Source organism: Lissotriton vulgaris, chromosome 3_2 (genome assembly GCF_964263255.1).
Source record: "Lissotriton vulgaris chromosome 3_2, aLisVul1.2, whole genome shotgun sequence".
Taxonomy (NCBI): Eukaryota; Metazoa; Chordata; class Amphibia; order Caudata; family Salamandridae; genus Lissotriton; species Lissotriton vulgaris.
In genome coordinates, this window is record NC_141690.1 from 132201121 (window position 1) to 132224594 (window position 23474).

General features: G+C 41.9%; 1 protein-coding gene across 1 annotated transcript in view; it reads left to right on the forward strand.

Annotated features, from left to right (window-relative positions):
- CLNK (cytokine dependent hematopoietic cell linker) overlaps positions 1-19982 on the forward strand; it is a 1199791-nt gene extending 1179809 nt beyond the window's left edge. The window contains exon 16 of the mRNA XM_086964527.1: positions 17812-19982. Coding sequence (XP_086820653.1) covers positions 17812-17982 — 171 coding nt within the window. The 3' untranslated portion in view covers positions 17983-19982. The remainder of the gene's footprint in view (positions 1-17811) is intronic.
- Positions 19983-23474: the final 3492 nt, after the last annotated feature.

Consider the following 23474-nt stretch of genomic DNA (forward strand, 5'->3'; position numbering starts at 1 on the left):
TGGTTTCTGAAAGTGGCCTTTGGGTACTGGAGCAGTCTTACCCACATTGTACTGTGCACATACCATACATGTTTGACATATCTCCTGTGCTATTTTTCTTATGTTCTTGTTCACCCAGAACTTGTCGATGCAATTTACAATTGCATCTCTACATATATGTGCTGGGCCATGCATGGCCAAACACATAGAGTAGACCATCCTGTCTGGTAACATATATTTATCCTTGGCGTCATTCATCCAACATCCTTGAGCAAATGACCCATTCTTTGACCAACTCATCTGTTCTTCTGTGGTTGCTCCTTGTTGCTTTAGTCTTATACCTTCACTTGTTAGATCTAGTGACTTCACTTCATCTGGTAATTCTTGGACAGTTAGTACTAGTGCTGAATTATTTCTTGCTGTCTGTTTTGCTGTTATGTCAGCAAATGCATTTCCCTGGCCTACCTTGTCTGTTACTTTTCTGTGGGCGCTGCATTTAACTATGGCCAATTTCTTTGGAAGTGCCAGGGAGTTAAGTAATTTGGTGATAAGCACTCCGTGCTGTATCTTTGTGCCTTGTGAGGTAATGAAACCTCTTTCCTTCCAGAGTCTTCCAAAGGAATGTGCCACATTAAAGGCATATTGGCTGTCTGTATATATGTTAACACACCTTCCTTCAGATAATTCACAAGCTCGTGTGAGTGCCACAAGTTCTGCTGCTTGTGCAGACAACTTGGGTATCTTACAGGACTCAACTACAGTTTTATTTGTTACAACTGCATAGGCTGCTGATGTATTTCCATCCTCTGTTCTAAGGCAGGAACCATCCACCCACAATTCTCCCTCTGCATCTGCATAGGCTATGTCTGTCATATCAATTCTTCCTTTTGTTTGCTCTTCAGTTAACAAAATACAATCATGGTCTGTGTCCACTAGATCATCAGTGGGAATAGGTAACAGAGTAGCAGGGTTAAGCACATTGCATTTGTGAAGTGTCACATGTGCTGCAAATAAACAGATCTCATACTGCGTGAGCCTGGCATTTGTGAGGTGCTGCGTACGTGTCTTATTTAGTATCAGCTCTACGGCATGTGGAACATAGACATCAACGTCATGTCCCATTATTATGCCTTCTGCACGTTGTAGTGCTAAGGCGGTTGCTGCAACAGAACGTATACAGGAAGGTAAAGCCTTGGCTACAGTATCCAAGGTGGCAGAGAAATATGCGCATGGTCTTTTGTGGTCACCAAACTGCTGGCATAGAACCCCAAGAGCACTCCCGTCAGACTCATGAACATAGAGTTGGAAAGACTTAGAATAGTCTGGTAGGCCTAAAGCAGGAGCAGAGCAGAGAGCTTGCCGAATGGCAAGGAAGCTTTGTTCATGTTCTGGCAACCACTGGAGGGGTTCGGGCGTGTCCTTGTGGGTCAGGGCCAATAAAGGTTTGGAAATCAAGGAGAAGTTAGCAATCCAATGTCGACAATAACTGGCCATGCCTAAAAAGGCTCGCACCTGTTTTTGGGTGCGTGGCACTGGTGTCTGTAGAATCAATTTAATGCGCTTATCATCCAATCTTCTCTGCCCTTTCGACAGGATGTGTCCTAGGTAGGATACTTCCTGTTGAACAAATTGAATCTTTTCTGGTGAAACTTTGTGACCACGTTCAGCTAAGAAATTTAACAAATTAATGGTGTCAGTTGTACATTGTGCCTCAGAGATGCTACCAAGTAGAAGGTCATCTATATATTGTATTAGCACAGAGTTAGGTGATAAATTGAATGTGTCTAATTCTCTCTTTAAGGCCTGGTTGTAAATGCTCGGGCTTTCTGTGAACCCTTGAGGGATCCTACAGAAGCAATAAGTTCTACCGGCTATAGAGAATGAAAAGAGGTACATGCTGCCCTCATCTAGTGGAATTGAGAAGAAGGCATTCTTCAAGTCCACTACAGAAAAATATGCCATTTCTGGTGACAGTGTTGACAATATTGATACTACATTTGGGACAACCGGGAATTGTGGCACCACTATTTTATTTATTTCCCTTAGATCAACTATGAATCTGTAAGTTTTTTCATTAGTATTTCCATCACTCTTTTTTAAGACCGGTAGGATAGGGCTGTTACAAGGACTACCTGATATTTCTTTAACAATCCCTTCTTTTAGTAAGTCAGCTATTATATCCTGCAATCCCTTTAGACCCTCTGGAGCAATTTTGTACTGTGGTATTCTTGGTAATTTTACATTCTGTTTGACTGTAATTGTTACAGGTGTGATGTTCATTTTCCCTGTGTCATTTTTGTGTTTTGCCCATATTCTTGAATCTATTTGATCCATTATTTGTGCGGCAATATTTTGTATTCCTATTGATAGGAAACAGTTGCCCATTTCCTCTGTCATTGGTCCATCTACTTCCAAGAAAACTCCGTCTGCAGTGCACTTAATAGTGGCATTCATCTTTTTTAGCAAGTCCAATCCCAACAAATTAAATGCACATTTGTCTGATATAAGGAATGAATGCGTGTCCTGAATTGGGCCTATACTGTATTTCAAGGGTGCTGAAATTGGGCTTGTTACAAGTATGTTGGTGAATCCCACTGACTTATTTATTTTTCCCGAGAGAGGAACATCTGGAAACTTTTTCTTGGTCAAGGAGGAATTGGTGGCCCCTGTATCTATTAGTAATTCCACAGGTGTACCTTCAATCTTACCCCTCACATATGGTCCAGTGGGATCTACAGGGATTACCATCCTCTGTATTAACTCTCTCGGGCCCCCCTATTGTGCATAATAGTCCCATTCCCCTTGGGGCCCTTCCTGATATATTCCATCATAAGGGTGATGCACCTGCATTTTTGGTATTTGTTCATTATCAAAGAAATTTGTGTTGGGGGATACTCTGTAGGGCCATGCTGTGAGTCACGTCCTTGCTGTTGATTTCCACCTCTTCCCATGCTCCTTCCCCGGCCTCTTGATCTTCCCATCCCACCCCCTCTTTGTGACTGCTTGACGGGGTGTGGGCATTGAGCTCTCCAGTGATCCTGACCCCCACAATTAAAGCATCCTTGTGTGTGTGTTTGTTCATTTGTGGTGGTATGCTGTGTAGGGGGAGTAGAAAATGACCTTTGTGGGCCCCCACAGCCTCTTCCTCTACCCCTGCTTCTTTGTCCTCTGCCGCTATACTGGTTTGCCTGCTGAATCAAAACTTTAGTTTTTAAGTCTTTTAATTTGTTATTTTTACTTTCCAACTCCTTTTTACCTAGCATTTCGTAATACTGTGCCAATTGTAAAACTTCTGTTAGTGGTTTGCATGACCAAGTAGGGTTGTACTCTAGAATCCCTTTTTTAATTGATGGTTTTAAATTATTTACAAAACAAGAGACAAGTGCACTTTATGTTGCTTCCTTTTCAGTATCTAAACCACTTGAAGCTGTGAAGACTTTCTGTATTCTGGCGAAAAACCCAGATACTGTTTCTTCAGTGTCTTGAATGCATGCATTTAATTTTGACCAGTCTATTTTTTTTCTGGGGACCAGTGTATTTACTTTAGCCATTATTTTTGCTGGTAAGTCTAGCATCTGATATGTCCTCTCCTTGTTCCCTTTTTGCTTTAGTGATATCTTCCCATTGTATTTTTAATACTTCATCATCCTCTCTCCTTATTTTTCCCCAAATGTCTGGTGGCAAGATTATAGAAAACATTTGTTCTATGTCATCCAGTGTGAGAGTGCCAACTCTTAGTATTATTTCTGTCTGTCTGTACCATTCTTCTCTGTCTTGTCTAATGTCTGGAAACTGAAGTGCAAATCTATGCAATTCAACATTTGACCATGGTGTGTGAACTTTAATAGTGGGCTTCCCTTCCTTATTTCCTGGTACTTCTCTTAATGGCAAGGCTCTAGAAGTGGAAAGAGTACTATCTTCTTCCTGTTTACCTTTTTTCTTTTTTGTACATTTTTGTTGTAGCATCAGAAGAGTATCTATCCATTCAGCTAATATCTGGACAGCATCTAATATATCTGTGCTTGATGCCCCTACATCATCTATTGCTGCTGATATTGTGTTGCTATGGGCACGGGACAATCTGTCAGGTTGGGGGTAGCCGTCTTCCTCAGGCCAATATTTTTCCCAGTCTTTAAACCAGTTGTAACTTTTCTTGTCTAATTTTTCCAAAGCACTGCGTTGAAGCGCAGGCGTGAAATCTGTGGGGAAGCTACTTTTTGCAGTACGCCATGTAGAAGTACCATTTTTCATAACGTCCATCACCCACTCGTGTATCATTTTCTGTTCCTTGTCTGTTATTTTTGGCCTTAACCCTGGTCTACCAGAGGTAGAGAGAGGCGTGTCTTGTAGTGATACAGGTACTGTCTTACTAGTTGGTGATGTATATTGCGGTGTGTGTGTCTGTGGTGCTGATGTAGTTTGCATTGTTTGTGGGCTGTATGGTGGGGGAGTTGTTAATAATGCCTCTATTACAGGGTCTTCTGTATCTTCCTGTTCTAAGGGAGCATTAGGTAGAGTGGGGTACACATCTGGTATAGGCTTGTGAACTGTAAGACATTTATCCATTTCCATTTCTTTTTCCCTACAACTTGTTACACATCTTTCTTTTGCCTTCTCCCTATCATGTGCCAAAGCTTTTCCTTTCGTTGTCCTAGGTTCCCCTGGCCATCTGTTAGCGGCATATGACCGCCATGCATGAAATGCATCCCATTGTAATAAACGTACTTTCTTCCCTTTCTTTTCACGTTCCCTTAAACAATCTTCTAAATAAAGCATTTTATCTCTGTCAAATGTCCCATATTCTGGAAACTGTAGATCAGGATTTTTTCTAGTATAATGAGTCCATTGATCTAAGTGAATAGCTGTATGGTACCCTTTTTTCCGTGCCACGTACCATGCTGGTGTGCCACGAGGAGGTGTTGGCTGAGTGACATCTAAGGCTGTCCTGCGGCCTTTAGCTGTGCTCAAAAATAGTTTGCTAAGCATTTTGAATTTTATTTAGTTACTAATTTTATTATTTTCCCTCTTCTATCACTTTTTATTTCTTTTTATTTTAAAATGCACTTAAAATATACTATTGTATACTACTTTACACTTTTTTTTTATACTTATTCATGCAAGATACAGTTGTATGACCTATTTCAACAATATGCATATGTACGTTTAATTTTTAGACGTCTGTCAGAAGCATGCTCTGTCTAAAGGCGACCACCCATGGTCCCTCTTAGAAAGCGACCACCCACGGTCCTTTCTCCTGTCCTTGGGATCCTTAAGATCTTTCACAGGTTGGACAGTCCTCCTCAGGCACTTATCTTAAAGGCGCCCTCAGACCTCCCCTAGAGACCCCTAATGGATCTCAGTTTGTACTTTCTGATGTATTTTAGAAAAAACACTATTTCAATAGACAATATTGAGTGTAGTGCAATGAAGCACTGCCTACCTGAACATTAGACCATTTAGTATGCCGTTGTATGCGACCTTCTTTGCTGTGGCAACAAAATCACCTGATGGCTCAAGGGAAGCTGGTGGTGTCTTTTGTCAAAGGCTTATCAACGGGAGCCCCGTCATCTGGGCGTGTCAGGAAACAAGTCCTCTCAGTAGCTGCGCAGAATACACCGAGACATCAAGGCTCCTGAAGAATCCAAAGACAGCAGTTCTGTATCCCCTGCAGAGACCATCAGTTCCCCACGAGTCACTGGCACCATCTGTAAAAGTAAGACATTTATTAATAGGGACAAGAGAAGGACACATACAAGGTTTTTCAAAGAATAGTGGCTTTATTGCCAATAAAGCTGCAGCTTGAGACAATTTGCAGGTTTGCAAAGTGATCTAATTTTCACAGAGAGAATTCAGCCTTTATATATGTTCACAATCTCTTGACAGGTTGTTCATTAACTATTACATCATGGTGTGACCATGCTAGAATTAGATCCACGTGTACATTACAGTATCAAGGTGCATTTCAAAAATATGTTTACGTTCACATTTTACATTATTTGCGACACATCTGACCATGCAGCTACAGGTTAATCTTTAAACCACCATCTCGTGTCTTTTCAGCCTTGCCTTGGCCGGTTATCTTGAAATGTACACATTAAATGTTGATCTACTTATCGGCAGAGGCCCGTGTCAGCCTTGCCTTAGTCGGTTATCTTGAAATGGTCATATACAATGTTGATCTACTTATCAGCAGTGGCCCGTGTTTTCTGCTTTCCCACACAATGACGCACTTGCTATCTGTGCTGGGCACACACTTTGCCTCTTTAGGACAACAAGGCAAGGACAGGCTAAACTTGTCATATTCTAGGTCAGCGAGCAATTCCTGGAAAAAGCTTGCTGAACTGACTGAACTGTCTCTGGTACATAGGTGAAAGCTAGTGAATCATTAAACAATTTGGAGCTTCAACAGAATGGACACGCACAGGCTCACCTGCCTTTCTTTTCTGGTTTCAGCTGAATTTCAGACTACTTAATTTAACCCTCTGTGCACCAGCCGTGCACCATGGAGCAATCATTTAATTAAAACTAGTGGGATCTGTTTATTTGCAAGCAGGTTACAGACAGAAATTAATATAAACTACGGTTCACAAACAATGTTTTCTCGCCATAAGGGCCAACGTATTTTTTTATCTTTTACAGGTACACCTGCATGGGATGCCCTTGACACATAAGTAAAAAACAACACATACGTCCAAACATTGCACACACATAAGACTCATTGCTCCGAGCTGTGGCATATCATCCACATAACTGCCGCCGGTCTGAGGAGTATGGGTGCTACGAGACCAACAAACGCAATGGCATGCAATCACGGGCACATGCACATGGAACTGTACCATGCACGAATGATGCTGGGAGCACTGCCAATGGCGGATCAGTTACAGTCTGAGTTTGATCATGCACATCGAGTGGCCCATGGAGGTCTGCCTATCCAACACAACGGTAGCTGAACTGGATTATGGCTTGTGTGTGTGCCCCCTGTTGGTCCACGAACAGAAGTGTAACAGGGATACCCCGGCATGGGATGCCTTGATATGTGGTGTATGTGCTGGTAGTAGTGGATGGCAGATTGCACAAGTCAAGGGCTGTGTTGCGGATTGGTGAAACAGCATGGATGGAGCACATCTGTCCAGAACAGTTAATGGATTGGCTCTCCCTTGTGTTTGTTGAACTAGAGAACGACTTACTTCTGGAGCTGAATGCACATGAAGCTGCGCTTGTATTCATGGACGAGTAACTATGTTCCTGCAGCAACAACTGATTGTCACCTAGAGCACAGGTCTCAACCAGTGTTCCCTCTAATTTTTTTCCTCTGTGTGTGGCAGTGTGGGGTCTCTGTGCGCTGCAACCATGGCTATGTGCGCCAGGAACCAATCCGCGCGTTTCTTCGGCGCCAAATGGCACTCGAAACGTTTACTGTGAAAAGATGGTGCGTTTTCACACATACAGCGCCACAATAAGGGGCTTATTAGGATTGCGGATTTTCCGCATCCTCTGGGCCGGCGGAAGCCACCGCCGGCCCGGAGGATGCGGAAAGTCCGCAGCGGACCCATCAAAGACCCACTGCCACATTAGGATGGCTGGTCGGTCCTGGTTTCCGTCCGCAGCTTTTCTGTCTTACAACCGCTTCGGAAAAGCACTAATATGGTGACGGTGTCTCTCAGACACCGTCAGCCAGATTAGGATGGGCTCTGATACATGCTTTTCTGCGGTGGCTTTTCTGCCGTGGAAAAGCATGTGTAACTTCACTGCGGGGCCCGTTGCGGGTCCCCTAGGTGAAGGGGGGGGTGCACATGGGGGATACCTATGGTACCCCCCTGCATTTGTATGCAGAAAGCGGCAGGCACCGCGCGGTGCCTGCCGCTTTCTACATGCAAATGCAATGCGTGCATTTTTAACATTGCTGCGGGTGTAGCTTGAAGCCGCACCCGCTGAAATGTTAAAAATAGAGGATGTGACCGTCATGGTGGCGGTCACATCCTAATTTCACAGTAGGGAACTCCGCATGCCATGCGGAGGTTCCCTCCTACTCTGGGGTCGCGGACGGGCGCAAGTCCGTCCGCGATCCTAATCGGCCCCTAAGTGTCTTAAGGTCAGTTTGCAATTTTATTGTATTGTCTGTATTTTCATTGTTGTGTCTGTGACTGCTGTTGTCTTTCTTACCCGCTGCATGTACATGGTCTGTGCCCCTTTTTCTTCCCTCTGTTCCCCTCGCTGTCCCCGTGCTCTCTCTGCCCGGTCTTTCCTTCTGTACCCCTCGCTGCCCGTGTCTCTGCCCAGTTTTCCCTTCTGTTCCGCTCGCTGACCCTGTGCCTCTCTGCCCGTTCAGCCTTCTGTTCTTAGCTGCCCCTATATTTCTGTATTCTGTATTTTGCCTCTGTGCCAGTAGTTTTTTGTACCTGTCTGCCATCTGTGCCACGGGTTTTTGTGACCCTTTTGCCTTCTGTTCTACTTGTTTTTCCCTTGTTTTTTGTGCCTTTCTGCCCTCTGTTCCACTTGTTTTTGTGCCTTTCTGCCCTCCGTTCCACTCGTTCTTCCCTTGTTTTTTGTGCCCTTCTGCCCTCTGTTACACAATTTTTTTGTGGCTTTCTGTCCTGTGTTCCACTCGTTTTTTCCCTCATTTTTTGTGCCCTTCTGCTCTCTGTTCCACTTGTTTTTTGTGCCTTTATGCTCTCTGTTCCACTCGTTTTTGTGCCTTTCTGCCCTCTGTTCCACTTCGTTTTCCCCTCGTTTTTTGTGACCTTCTGCCCTCTGTTCCACTATTTTTTTGTGCCTTTCTGCCCTTTGTTCCACTCGTTTTTATGCCTTTCTGCCCTCTGCGACCCCGCCCTCCTGACTGCCCACTGTGGCCTTTTGTTTAAGTATTGCTGTTAATCAGAGCCCCTTCACGGGCTCCGATTAGCAGCAATACTTAAACAAAAGGCCACAGTCTGCCCCGTGCTCCCACATAGCCACAAGCCCCACCAGCCCCCCGCCTCCTTACCTGCACTCCTCATGACTGCTCCGCCGCAACCGCATGGAAAAGTGCCTCATGTTCGCGCCGCTCGCTTCTTTAAAGCGGCCGTCGGTTTGACTCTCTTGCGCAACGTCCTGTGTGCGTGCTTCACACGAGGCTGCATGCGTTGACATGAGGGGAGGTGCGCGCGCTCGCCCTAGAGGGAACAGTGGTCGTAACACCTTGTTGCATCTTGGAGGAATGGTCGCATATCCCACCACAACAGTTGATATGTCTGCATTCGCCCTGACTCAGAATGCATGTGCGTGCAATTACACGTGTTGGTACATACCGGTGTAAGATGCAGCAGTCCCATGTGCGGAGCCGCACAGCTTCGTTTGGCAACGTTTCTAAATCTGACATACTGCTGGAGGGAGTCTACACACATGGCAATGTAGTACAACATGTGACCTTGTTGGACCCTTTTACCTGCTCACCGTCAGCAGACACTCTACGCCCCTCCACTCTACCACACACTACTCCACTCTAATAGCACTTCACTATACTCCAATTCACTCTTCTCCACTGTACGACACTCCACTGTATGGCAAAATCCTTCACTACGCTGTACAACTCTCAACATAACAACACTCCACTCAAAAACACTAGATTATACAATATGAAACACGTATATTTAATATTAAAATAAAAACATTGAAATTCACTGAAATAAACAAAGGTTAAGGATAACGTATAGTTAAGAAAACTTAATTCTTTCCATACAAACCCACCTTCAACTATACAAACAATACAAATTCAAAAGATATAGTTGCAACTTACATTTTTAATTTACACATTGCCAGTTATATTTGAAATGTATAATTTATGCACCAATTTCAATTTACTATAATCACACACCTCTGCATACAGTCTTGTCACCTCGCTCGCCACAATACATTAACTCGCTACTCTACCATGCACTGTCCTCAGAAATTATGTAATTTAATATGTAATAAGTATTGTTTTGAATGCTATAATTCCACATGCTGTAAGTCATATAATAAGCAAAGCTGTAACCAGTGCATGGAAAAATTAGTTATTGCTAATTTAGTGTGGGTAGTGAGGTGACAGGACTGTGTAGGGAGATAAGTGACTTGCAGTAAATTGAAGGTTTTGCATAAATTATAACTGGTGGTGTGTAAATTCTAAATTTAAGTTGTAACTGTAACTTTAGAATTTTTAGAATGTGTTATGTTTGCATAGTTTAAGTGCGGTTTGTGTAGGAATATTAAATAAAGTTTTCCTAACTGTAACTTTTTTTTTCAAATCGGGAAACAAGAAAAAAACAGAAAAGGGGGCAGGGTAGAAACACCCTGACCCCCTAGGCCTGCTCAAGGAGTCCCAAAGGGACCCAGAGGGCCAAAAAAACATATTTTATTTTCATTTTCTGCAGGAGTCGTGCAGGGCCTGCAAAACCCGCCAAAATGTTTATTTAAAAATGAAGAGCGGTCTGCTCGCTTTGTTTAATTAGTCCCCCGGGTCGGCCAGGGAAGCTGTGTGGCCCCTAGTTGTGCAGTAGGTAAGCAGTCTGTCTCTTACCTTCCTCTGTAGTTGCTGAGCAGTCCCCATCCCAGAGGCTCCGGTCTGCAGCACCGAGCTTTTCCTTTCTCTCTCAAGGGATATTTTTTTATGTTACGCAGCAGAGGTCACTTGTTGTTTTATTCATACACAGACATAGCTGCCAATCCAAACCGTGTTGTGACAGCTTTATCCTGTCCTGGTTATCTGCCAATATCTCATGAGAGCAAGGTCTCCGCCCTAACGCCGTTTCATACGTAAGTTTTAGCCTTCAAGTCCCTGCGTTCAAGTGAGAGTTAAATCCAGGACTGGCTGAAGGTGTCACAAGTGCACCTGTGCCCCTCTGACACGCTCTTCTGGGCCCCAATGGCAGTGTCTGGGTTCTGCGAGTTCACTATGGACCCATGTGTCACCTTTAAAGTGATCACCTTACCCCTTTTCTCCTTGTCACCAAGGGCACAATGATCCAACCCAGGGCTTTTGTCATACTCACAGTTGTTTTCGGGTGTGCCATTTCAACTGGTTCAGTGACCCAGGACTTCAACTCCCAGAATGCCTTAGTCAGTTAATTAGAAGCGCAGCCTGTGTGCTCAGTACTAGACTCACCGCAAACAGTTCACCACCTTAGGAAGAGGATGCGGCCTTACGGTTAGAGCGGTGGACCTCGCCACTGGAGAACTGGGTTTGAATCATTGGCAGGTACGCTCAACATCCTGTGATTCTTGGCAAATCACTTAATCCTCCTGTGCCCAACAAAAAAAATGAATGTGTCTGACTGTAACGCAATTGGTTGCTCCTGTAAAGCGCTCTGATACCTTAGTGTCAGGTTTGTGCTATACAAAACTGTCTTGATTTTCACTAATTTAGCATGAGCACACAGCAGCATGCTTGTTGCTTTTGCACACGTTACTACACGTCTTCATTTTTGCAATAATTTCAATGACCATTTTCACATGAGAACTCATCACTGTGGAGAAGTGTGGCTCACTGGTTAGAGGAGGCATACCCTGAAGCAGAGGTCAGACCCGGGACTAGGGTTCAATTCCCGACGCGGCAGGGTCTTGAGCCCAATTGTCCACGGACTCGATAATTCTCGCTTTGGTGCCCACTCTAATCACGGGTTCACACTCTGCAACTCTGGGCATTAGCTTGCTTAATCTCCACAACGCCCCCCCGCGGCGGGATGCCTGGCTTTCACCTTGGGGATGCGCAGTACGGGTTATCTCACAGGGAAAAGCCAGGAGGGGTTCCCAAGGCAAGCGCCGAGATGCCCTAGTGTAAGTCGAGCGCTATATAAGAACACACATACATACATACATACATCACTGTATTCACTCTCTGCATGTTCCTGGGAGTTTGAATAAACATTATGTGCAAGGTCGAACAACAATGGCCATTGTTAATTTGTTCTTGGCAGGCCTTTGCCCTTAGACAAAACATACCACTGCAGCTGTTGTTTGGACAATGGACTTTGGTTTTTAGTGAGGTACACCAATAGGTGACACACACTTGGAGAGGGACCTTTCTAGGGAGAAGAGCAAAACAGCACCTATGAAGTAGATCTACCATCTATAGGCTAAGGTATGGCGTCTGCTGACAAAGCCCACAGATCTTCTATTATATAATAATATTTCTTCTAAGCAAGAGGGGGGAGGTTAGGCACTATAGTATTTTCTCCATTGTCATTTTATGATGACATCTCCCTTCATGATACATCGGCTCACTGCTAAGCTGACTGTATTTGTACTATGCATTTTCCTGCTTGATGTGGCACGTATACTACATGTTAGGGCTGGTTAGTTGAAATTTAGTGTGGACAGGTACAAGGGAGCGAGTGAAAGGGTGTGTCTTGTTACCACGATTCCTGGCAGTGTTGTATTCTGGGGTGTTTAATCATTTGTTTCTCTTTGAGTGAGTAGGAGAGGAAGTGAGACACTATAGCTAGTCGGTCCTGGGCTCGTGGGTACAAAGTTGGTAGGAAGACTCAGTCCCTATACACCAAGGTCCTATATTCCTGAGCATAGTCTGTATTTGTGCAGTGCAGAATCCCTGCAACAAAACTCTGGGGGGAAAAAAGACTTAAGCTGTGCAGACCTGTAAGAGGTTTTAATGAACAATGCTACTGCTCGTTCACATGGGAAGAGCAGACAGTGCAGAGAGAAACTCCTGTTTTGTTCTGCCATTTGCGCATCACGCCCTCACACTCCTTGCCACACAGGTGCTGTTGACAAGCTCATGTCTGCAGCCTTCATGGGTGGCTTGGAATTTAATAAGCCTGAGAACCAATATAACCTCCAGGAAGCAGCCAGTCTGAGTATAGCCTGCAGATGCCATTCCCAGGTGCTGCCGCAAAAGGGGCTTCCTCTTACAGCTGTCTGGAGGGGCCCAAGTTCCCTTCACCTAAACCAAATATAGATTCCCACAAAAATTGGTGCGTCATCATGGGAGGCCTTCCCAGGGAGACCTCAAGGTGCCAAGTGTCAGTTGCAGCACTGCATTCTGGGACTTGTAGATCTACTGCTTTTTTGAAAATGGAAGTTAAATGTTCATGCCTTCAAATCTCATCTAACTAGAGGTGGGCTATAAATTCCTCTACACTGGGGGAGTTGGCAGAGTTTAACCTACTCTGCATTATGCTTGTAACGCAGTGTTCCAGCAAAACTCCGCCAACTGCCACGTGGCGGAGGTTTTTTTCACTCACTGTTGGCATGCGTGAGTGAGAATTGGCATCCCCCTAGTGTGATTTTCAGGCACTAGAACGGCACCCGAAAATATTTTCCCTAAAGACGGACGGTCGCAACCGTTTGCAGTGAGAAAGCTTCTGCTCGAGTAGATTTTCTCCTCGAGTGGCAGCTTTCTCACCACAAACTGTTGCGACTGCCTCCGTTGAGAAAATATCATCGGGTGCTATTCTAGTGGCTGAAAATCATGCTAGGGGCTGCCAACTGCAAAGAAGCAGGGCCCTCTGACGCGCCACGTGGTGCAGTTCATGCTGATTTTGCAGCGAGGAACAGGCTTCTATGTTAAAAATCAGCACAAGCAGCGCAATGTACCAATTGCTGCCCGCTTGCAGAACTCGAAAGAATCTCGCAGAGTGTGTATGTAACTTCGCAGTGAAACTCTGTGAGTTCCGCCCAAAACTACTTCTATTACAGACATTGAGTTAGCATTGCACATCCTCTTGACACCTCCATTTCAGATTCAACATTTATCTTTGAAGAAGTACAGGCCCTTAGCCGGAAGTGTTTGTGGGCCTCACCCAAAAAGATAACTACAGAATAAAAGGGGCCTCAGGATGGACAGGTATGTTAATGGAGACAGACAGACATGCATGCACACTCACACACGCACACACACACTTACATCCACAGTATTTGAAATAAGATGTATTGAGGTTTTACAGGAAGGCAGACGTTTGGCCGTGTAAGTATTGGACCCTGACAACTATTTCTAATAAGTAATATTACACAGTGCTCTTAAAAGCACAGTGAGAAAGAAATATTTAGAAATTATCAGGAAATGTGTGTCAAATAGTGTTTTGCAACGTTTCTGGACAGTAAAACAGATGAAAACTGAGTAGAATATAAAGGTAATCATACATAAGGTTGTTGTGTATTCTCCATCAAGGCACTTTTGGTGAAATGCTTGGCAAATGTTGCTTTTTTTTGCCACATTTTAATAACAACTAAACAACAAATGAAATAGCTTTAAAGGCAGTTCTAAGCACTTTGTTACGGTTTTGATTACACAGACATGGTGCATTCAAAGATATTTTCCCATTGTCAGTCAGTACGGCTGACTGTACCTGGCTCTTATGGGGGAGACTTCAGTACAGCAGTCAGCAGGACAGAAAGACATGGTGGGCATCTGTTATTGGGAGAGCATGGGCACAGCAGCTAGTATGTCAGTGTGTTCCCTTCAAATCATCAACAGGAGCTAGAACTAACCAACAACCAATCAGCCATTGTTCCAGAGCTTTGAGATTAGTGCTTAATTTGTGCAGGAGGATGGAGGTGGCAGGCACCTGCAGTTATTTTAGGGGTCCCAGACTTAACTTTCATTGTCAGACTTTGACCCAGAACAAAAGAGAGGAAGGGATACCGATGGTTGAAGAGAAAGATAGGGAAAAAAGGGTTTTTCAGGGAAGAAAATTAACCCGTAATAGTAAGAAAAAGATACAAGAAGTATAGAGTGGAGGATGAAAAGGGTGCGAGGTGGAATCACAAATTGGTTGCCTTGGTCTTCTACAGGCTTGGCTGCAATGATGTGAGAGCCTCAGAAGAATAACCTTTGGCCCCCTGCAATTATGTTTTTACAAAGTAACCACTGCTTGGACCCCCAAACCATTGTCCTTGAGTGGCAGGCATACATTAATGGTCCTGTGCTCTGATTTCCTTCTGTGGCTGTCTGCAGAGTGTTTCCAAATTGACTGGGCAGATGGTAGGCAGTGCAATCCTAAATGACAAAGAAGGCTCAGGAGCCCCACGTCTCCTTCAAATGCAGCATGCCTTGCCTGATTGAAGCTCACCTTTACTTTGCTGCGACAGCAGAAAGAATATCGCCTTCTCAATGCACTGGAAACCAAAAAGGTGCATTCTGGGAAACTGCATTGACTGTGACTTACTGAAATATGGCTCTGATTATTATGCCATTATAGGGATATGTATTAATTATAGCCGTATAGGGGCATGAGGTCACAATATTGATCGGGGTCCTAGATAAAACACATCAATACATGCTGTGAATGATCAATAGAACACTATCAAATATACGTGTACACCTATGTCGACATTACACACCAGCACACATCCTATTCACTTATGTGGTCATCCTACTCACTTATACAAACAATGGATCATGCTTACTTGAAACAAAAAGCACAGGTGCACCACTAAATAAATAGTTCATATAGGACCAATTATAAGGTTCAAATCCAATAGATAACAAAGGCAAGGTTCTTCAATTTGATTTCTTTATTTCCCCTGTATGTTATTTAAATAAGCCCCGGGGGTGGCGGTCCCCGGGGCAGTGTGGGGGGATTGGGACCCCCCACACTATTTTTCTACAAATGCCTCTAGGATTTTCCCTCCCCCCCACCGGCCGGGCTAAAAAAAAAAATCCGCAGGATGTGCCTATCCCGCGACTTGTTGGACCCTCTGAGCATGCCTAGGGGGTCAGGATGTTTCTACCCTGCCCCCTTAACGTCTTTTGCGTACTTCTTTTTCAGTTTTCTGCCAACACTTCCTGGTTTGGAGTGTTGACAGACAGTTGATAGCCAATTAGCATGCTGCTCATGCTCGTAAGGTTACTCGTATAATCCTCAGACCGTACTTCGTCCATAGATATATCTATGATTTTACTTTTGATTTTATCAGGAACTACTGCACGGATTTACACTATTTAACAAAAAGCGTCGTCTGCGAACCAAACTCTACCTTTTTGCCAAATATGGTGTAATTCCGTTCTGCAGTTCTGGCTGTAGCCCGTGTTAAAGGTCCCTATGGAAAATTGCATGGGGAAAACATGTTTTGGGACCCCCCTTTTTCTCGGCACCCGCTTCACGAATCACCCCCAAACTTTCAGGGAAGGACCGGCGTGGAGCAGGCCATCTTTTTAAAGAATTTCACGAAGATTTGTCGACTGGCGCCAAAGTTATTCCAAATAGAATGTTGTAGATTTCCTATGGAAACTAGTTCCTAACTATAACTACCTACTGGAGACCGCACAGATTTCAGGGTCCTTATAGTTAGGAATTAGCATTTAAAAACCTTAGATATTCACTGCAAAAACTACAGGTTACAGGAACGTTAAAGTTAGGCTGACATTTCACTCATAGAAAACCAGAGAAATTCAGCCATTATATTGAGCTAAGCTAACGATAACTCACGCCCCCACAATGCACTGCTGGTGATGTCACATTTTACATCACTCATGACATGGTCAGAGACATCACTGATTAGATCACTTTGGACAAGAAAAATAGAACGAAAGGGAAAAGGAAAATGTAAATAAGTTACAATTTTAGCTATGGGATAATGCAATTAGAATAAGTGGAGTATTCTGATTGTCGGCCCTCAACCAATTGGAACAGCTGTTTGTAGTTATAATCCTTCTGATTCAAAGCTCAGAACCAATTCGCAACTTCTCTGGTCCACATTGTTCACCCTGTCATGAAGAAGATCATGGTTGGGGGAATATAATGGTGCTGCTAAACTAACAGTAGTTCCCTCACTCTGAATTAAACATGGGATCACATGGGAAACTCCTTGCTCACCTTAAGCTATTTCCAAGCCTTCCTGAATCCAAAAATAATTGAGGGTAGCACCTACATTATTGAGCATTTACAGTCTTTTTACTGTAACAAAAGACAATCAACCATTCATGGGACTATTATGTGGTATTAGGTCAACACCTCCCATCACTGTTCCTGGGGGTGTCTATTATGAGGTGGGGTTACCACCAACAATACTGGTGGTAGCTATGCCTCCTCTCATCTCCACTTTCACTCTGGCCACTACCTGTAAACTCAGTGATAGAGTTGGCAGTGAGCAGACATGGATGGGTAGCAGGGGGGAATTAGCAGAAATGCAATTTTCGGACGGGTGGGTCACTCTCAGGTACCCATGGTCTATTGGCCTTGAAAGAGGAGTATACGAAAACTGCTAACACTTACTGCAGATTTGTGATCTGTCTCTCCCTGAAATATCAGCTGAGCTTCTTAGCCAAACTAACAGTATAAGAAATTTGTCTTGAGGAAGCACATTCAATAGTGAGGTCAGCCTTGGGGAATAAAACAAGATTAACAGTTTTTCCCTGTTCACTGAGATCTATTGTTAATATCTGAGACTACAATAGAAACAGAGGAGGGTGTTTACACAAGACCGGGCCCAATAGTTGTTCATTGAAAAAAAAGATTTGTTTAAAACTTTGGAGAAATGTTTGGCCACAATAATTTTTCCCTAGGTTTGCCTGCAACTACCCATGATAAAAATTGTTCATATGGTGATGTCAGGAGACGTTCCCTCTGTAGAGAACAATTTATTGAAAACTAATAATGAGACTTACATAAATATGTATTCCATGTAGGGATCTTAATTTCGTATTATCATTGTTATGAGTAATTGTAACATTTTTGTGTTGATTTTTTAGGCCCTCACATTCAACTTTAACATCAGGAGATTTTTCCTCTGTAGAGAACAATTTATTGAAAACTAATTATGAGATTTACATAAATATGTATTCCATGTAGTGATTTCAATTTCGTATTATCATTGTTATGAGTATTTTTAATATTTTTGTGTTGATTATTTTTTCCCCAGAAGTTTGATTCTGTAGAAGAGATTATTGAATACTACAAACAAGTTCCTATAACCCTTATTGATGGCAACGATGCATCGGGCACAATGAAAGAACAATGTTACTTAACACACCCTCTTCAAATGAGAAGATGCAATTTGACATATACTGGACAGAAAGTGTGTTTCTTTTAATTCATATATTCACATGAATAGAATGAATCCATATCTTCTGGAGCCTGTTACTAAACCTTTCTTGAGCTATGGGTGCTTGAACCACAGTCCATATATTGGTTATGATATAATGACATATATGTATGTTAACAAAAATGTATTACTTTAAATGTGGTTCCCTTTAAGTAAAATGTATTTACATGACACTCAACAGTCATATGTTATGGCTGCATAGCAGACATTTCAAGATTCCCTCATAATCAAAGCAATATTAATGATAATGGCAGCTCAATAATGATGTAAAATGAATATTTAATGATGTGGCATCTTTCATAGCAAATTATAGTGTTTTATTAACTTGCCATTCACTGTTAGAAACATAGAAGTAGTGTTGAAGTGATTTTATTTTAAAATAATTTATTATTCATGAAATAGGATATCACACTGTCACCAAGGACATTATAGAGAGCATCTTATTAGAAAACAACATCTGAAAAAACAACACTTCATGTAAAAGACAATTCCATTATGAAATGTTAATTGAAAAAATAAACAAATAATATTCTAAAGCGAACATTGTCTAATTTTGAGAGTAACAATAAAGAGAATTGCCAAAAGCAATAAATATAATATTAAAGAGGCATCTTATAAAGAAGAAAGAATGAAAAGGAGATAAATATTTCTATTTGTATGTCCAAAAACTAGATCTAACAGGAAGTAATCCAATATATCAATAATAATATTTGAGCTAGATATAAACATTTCATCAAATAATTTAAGGAAGATCAGAATCGTATCATTGACAACAGATTCTGAAATATCTCTTGACTAATTTCTAGATCAATAATTTGTACAAGGAGCCAAAAACTTCAATTTGTGTAAAATGTGAAGTTTGATCAGAAAATTGGATCTAATCACTGTTCTGATAATAACATATCCCCTATGCATTATGAGTGTTTTGTAACATTCTTCCAGTTTGTGGAATGTGCAGAATTCCAACAGCAATTAATAAATCTTGCCATTTACCTTTAACTGGTATTTTATTCCAATCTGGAAACAAACTACCCTAATATGTTATTAATGAAGGCCCACATCTTTGTTCAAAAATTGTACACTAAAGGATAAATATATATCATATGAAAAAGTTGGCTTTAACTTCTGAAGTATAGAAGACAAGCAGTTTTCTGAAACAGCATTTTAGGTGTATATATTATCACTTGTTTTTATAAACAATCCTTTATAAAGGTAAAACAGAGTTTACAAAAAAGATGCCTCTTTTGATGTACAATGAGGTTTAGACCAGATTATTTGTAAAACAATGTAGACCAATTGGGAAAACCATTTTATAAAGGAGAATTATCTTTTTTAAGGTAGCCAATAGCTTTCCAATCCAATCATCCAATCTTGAATCTTCTTCTGAGGCATGAAAACCACACATCATCTAATCTTATTTATGAATAATAATTACATATTTATCGGTATGTATATCGGAAGGAGTTATGTCATAAGAGTATTGGTCTGTATAATATGTATTAACAGAATTGCTGAATTTAAGCTTATCCATACACAACTTCCTTGATTCATCCTTGATAACATTTATGTAAGACCTCTGTTTTTTTTTAATTTTTTTAAATGTTATTAGTTTCCCCATTTTACTCTGACCTTCTTACGGTTTTGCTTTATATTTGAATGATAAATTACAGCCATGTTCTATGGAATTCATATTAAAATCTAATTTTGCTCTATCTACTACATCAAGACTACATTATAATTTATTGATAAATATTTATGCTATAAAGCCTCTATATTTGCTAACATAGATTGAACGTTTTTGTAATTCACATTTTTATGTTAAACATAGTTTAGTATAAAAAATCCTCTGGAATTAGATTTAAATCCTGGTGCTGTATAATGTATTTGAACCTCATAAACCCTGTGCACACTCTATCTAGACACATTCATAAGTGCAGAAAACAAGCAATAATTAACATTAAATTAAAATTCCATAAACACTGGAAAAACACTGTTTCTGTTGTTTTTAATGGCACGAAAATGTGTAACCACTGATAGCCACTGTTTTTTAAGGTATTGAAAAAACTGAAAAAACTCCACCAGAACTTACCAAAAATAGAAACTGAAAATAGGAAAGCCTAACTATAAATGCAATAAACACAAGATGCCATTTAGAAGATAAAAAACAAAGAGAAGAGATAAAGAAAGAAAAACTGAACAGACATGCAACAGTAAACACAGGACAGCAGTCACAAGAAAGGAAGCTAGCACAGCTTGTAACATTATAAAGTAGAAATAAGCAAGGCGAAAATACACCTGCTGGTAAGGGAACCAGTTTCGGAATACCAGAGGAAACAATATCTTGCATAGCATTGTTTATCTGACTAATTTCCTTTTGATTACAGAGGGTGAATTATTAGAGGAGAACAACAGATTCAATTTGTGACAAGTGGAGTGTGCTCTTCACAGTGAAGTTGGTGTTTATGTTAAATCCATAACTTAATTATATTGCAAACATTACTTGTGCAGTTATTCCTTCTTTTTATTTGTGTTATACACAGGAGCTAGCATACAAACGAGTAATCAGTTAGAAGCTGAGAAATTATCATCCTCACTTATTACAGAAGCTAAAGAAAACAAGAATATCCCAATTGAATTGCTTAAGGGAATGCTGCCTCTTACCATAAAATATGTGGCAACAGGCCACACAATGCATTGTGCTCACTATTACACAAACCAGAGCAAAGAGGGTACTAATGCCACAAGAAATACATGGAGATTAACAGTGCTGCTCAGAAACTAGAGAAATTAAGCGAGCAAAGAGAACAATTCGAGGTAGTCAAAATAAGCAGTGTTGTTGGTGTTGGTGTCAAGTGTACTAGAAAGCCAACATGGCACATTCAGAGTTCCAACATAAAGGCACAGTCTTGTCACCTCACTCCCCACACTACATTAACAATAACTCGTTTGTTCTCCATGCACTGGTTATACCTTTGCATATTATATGACTTATAACATGTGAAATGATAGCATTCATAACAACACTTATGACATCTTATATGATATAATTTCTGAGAACACAGTGCATGGTAGAGTGGAGAGCTATAATTAATATAGTGTGGTGAGTGAGGTGACAAGGCTGTGTACACTTATAGTAAGGTGGAGCGCAAATTATACGTTTAAATTAGAACTGGTTGTGCATAAATTATACATTTAATTTGTAATTATGAGATTAGAATTTGTAATGTTTGTATAGATTAACTTGGGTTTGTATAGAAAGAATAAATACCAATGAATTTCAATATTTGTTAAAATATTTTATTTAAAACAATCAGATCATACAGTCTAGTATCGTCGAGTGGAGTGTCGTTATGTGGAGTGTTGTACTGTACAGTGGAGGAGAGTGTTGTACAGTGGAGTATAATAGACTGGAGTATTATACAGTGAAGTAGAGTGGAGTGGCACACAGTGGAGTGGCGTGCAGTGCAATAGTGTAGAGTTTAGTGGCATATAGTGGAGTGGCGTAGACTGGAGTGTCGTACAGTACAGTGGGGTACAGGAGAAGAGCATAGAGTGGAGTTACATAGAGTAAAATAGTGTAGAGTGCAGTGATATAGAGTAGAGAGGGGTGGAGTGGTGTACAGTAGAATAGCATAGAGTGACCTACAGTGTAATAGCTTGGAGTGGCATAGAGTAGGGTGGATGGCATAAAGTGGAGGGACATACAGTGGAATAATGTACAGTATAGTGGTGTACAGTGAAGTAGAATAGAGTGCAGTAGTATACTTTGGAGTGGCGCACATTGGAGTGGCCTTGACTGGAGTGGCGTACCATGCAGAGGACCAGAGTGGAATAGCATAGAGTTGAGTGGTGCAAAGTACAGTTGAATACGGTGGAATAGCATAGAGTGGATTGGCGTAGAGTGGAGTAGTGTATAGTGGAGAGGCAAACCATGGAATAGCATAGAGTTTAGTATTGTAGAGTAGACTGGCATACAGTGGAATAGCATAGAGTGGAGCTGTGTACAGCAGAGTGGCATACAGTGGAGTGGCGTAAACTGGAGTGTCGTACAGTGGAGTGGCGTAGAGTAGAATAGTACAGAATGGAGTGGAGTGGAGTTTGAGGTATCTGTGTTCGATGGGTTAGGGAATGTCACTTGAACAGAATGTTGGGCAACATTCAGGGTGAGGAATTTATCTGTGTGAAGATTCTAATCTGGCCGTTGAGCCTGGACCAGGGAGGTATTGGATGTGTTTGGGGTGCTCCTAATAAAGAACCTATTAAGTCTTTCCTGCCTAAGGAGTAATCTTTACAGTGGCGATAAGCAGGAGCACCTCAGCATTATGGTGTCTGTAAACCCTGAAGACCACAGCAAGGACTGCTTTAAGGAAACTCTGTTTTATAATCATACAAACTGATACTGTGACTTTTACTTTTTATATGCCATGCAGTGGTTTGCAAGAGCTTTGCTTTACTTATTAGTAACAGCTTAGTCACTGGGAGGCATGCATTTAAGTGAATCTTATGCCCTGGGACTGTAACGGTAATAGCACTAAGCTTTTCTCCTTCATATACATTCTAGTGCACGTGTATGGAGTGTCACACTAGAAGTTGCACAGATGTTCTCTAGAGGTGGATTAACCAGCGTGTGATAGAAGCAGTATCTACGCTGAGTGAGCTCACAAGCATTTAATATTGCTGAGTGCATTCACTTATGTAACCGTTCATGTTGTGTTCCAGCGGCATGAGTTAGACCTTTGTTAACTCTCTGGTTGTATTGAAAGATAACCAACTGATCAGGGCTGAGGGCACTCACATATAAATCTTGCTGACTATGCCAATTTCAAAGGAGAGTTAAAACAGCACTAAGACTGGGCAGAGTTCGTGGAGTACCGCTACACAGAACTCCGCGAAGTGACAAAAAAAACTCCACCGAGCTATGTGGATTTCCGCGAGCTGTGGAGTGCATTAGGGTCATGCTGTTCACAGTGATTTTGAGTGCCAGATGATTGTCCCACACTGTAAAGTAATTGCAAACGGCACCATGCACAGCGCAAGAGGGCGCAGCTTCCTTTCTGCTGCTCAAGTAGATTTTCTACTCGAGCTGCAGCTTTCTCAAAACAAACTGGTTTCTCAACGCGAGTGATCGCGTCCTGCCGCAACCACTCACACTGAGAAATCCAAATGCCCGAGTTGAGAAATCTCGCCTGGAGGTTGATTTCCCTCACATGTGTTCACCAACTAGGCCTTGGCAAGCACCAACAAGGACAAATCTCGCCAGGAGGTGGATTTTCCACACTCAGTCTCGCCAACTTGATGGCGACAAGCGCAAGCGGATAAAAAACTCTGCTCCGTGGAGATTTTGGCAAGTCCACTTGCCTCGCAGAGTGCAGAAAACTCTGCAAACTCCGCGAACAACACACAGTCATGTTTGGTTGCTGTGACATAAGTGTCTCTTGCATCCAAAGCCCCTACTGCTTAAAAGATCATCATCATCATCG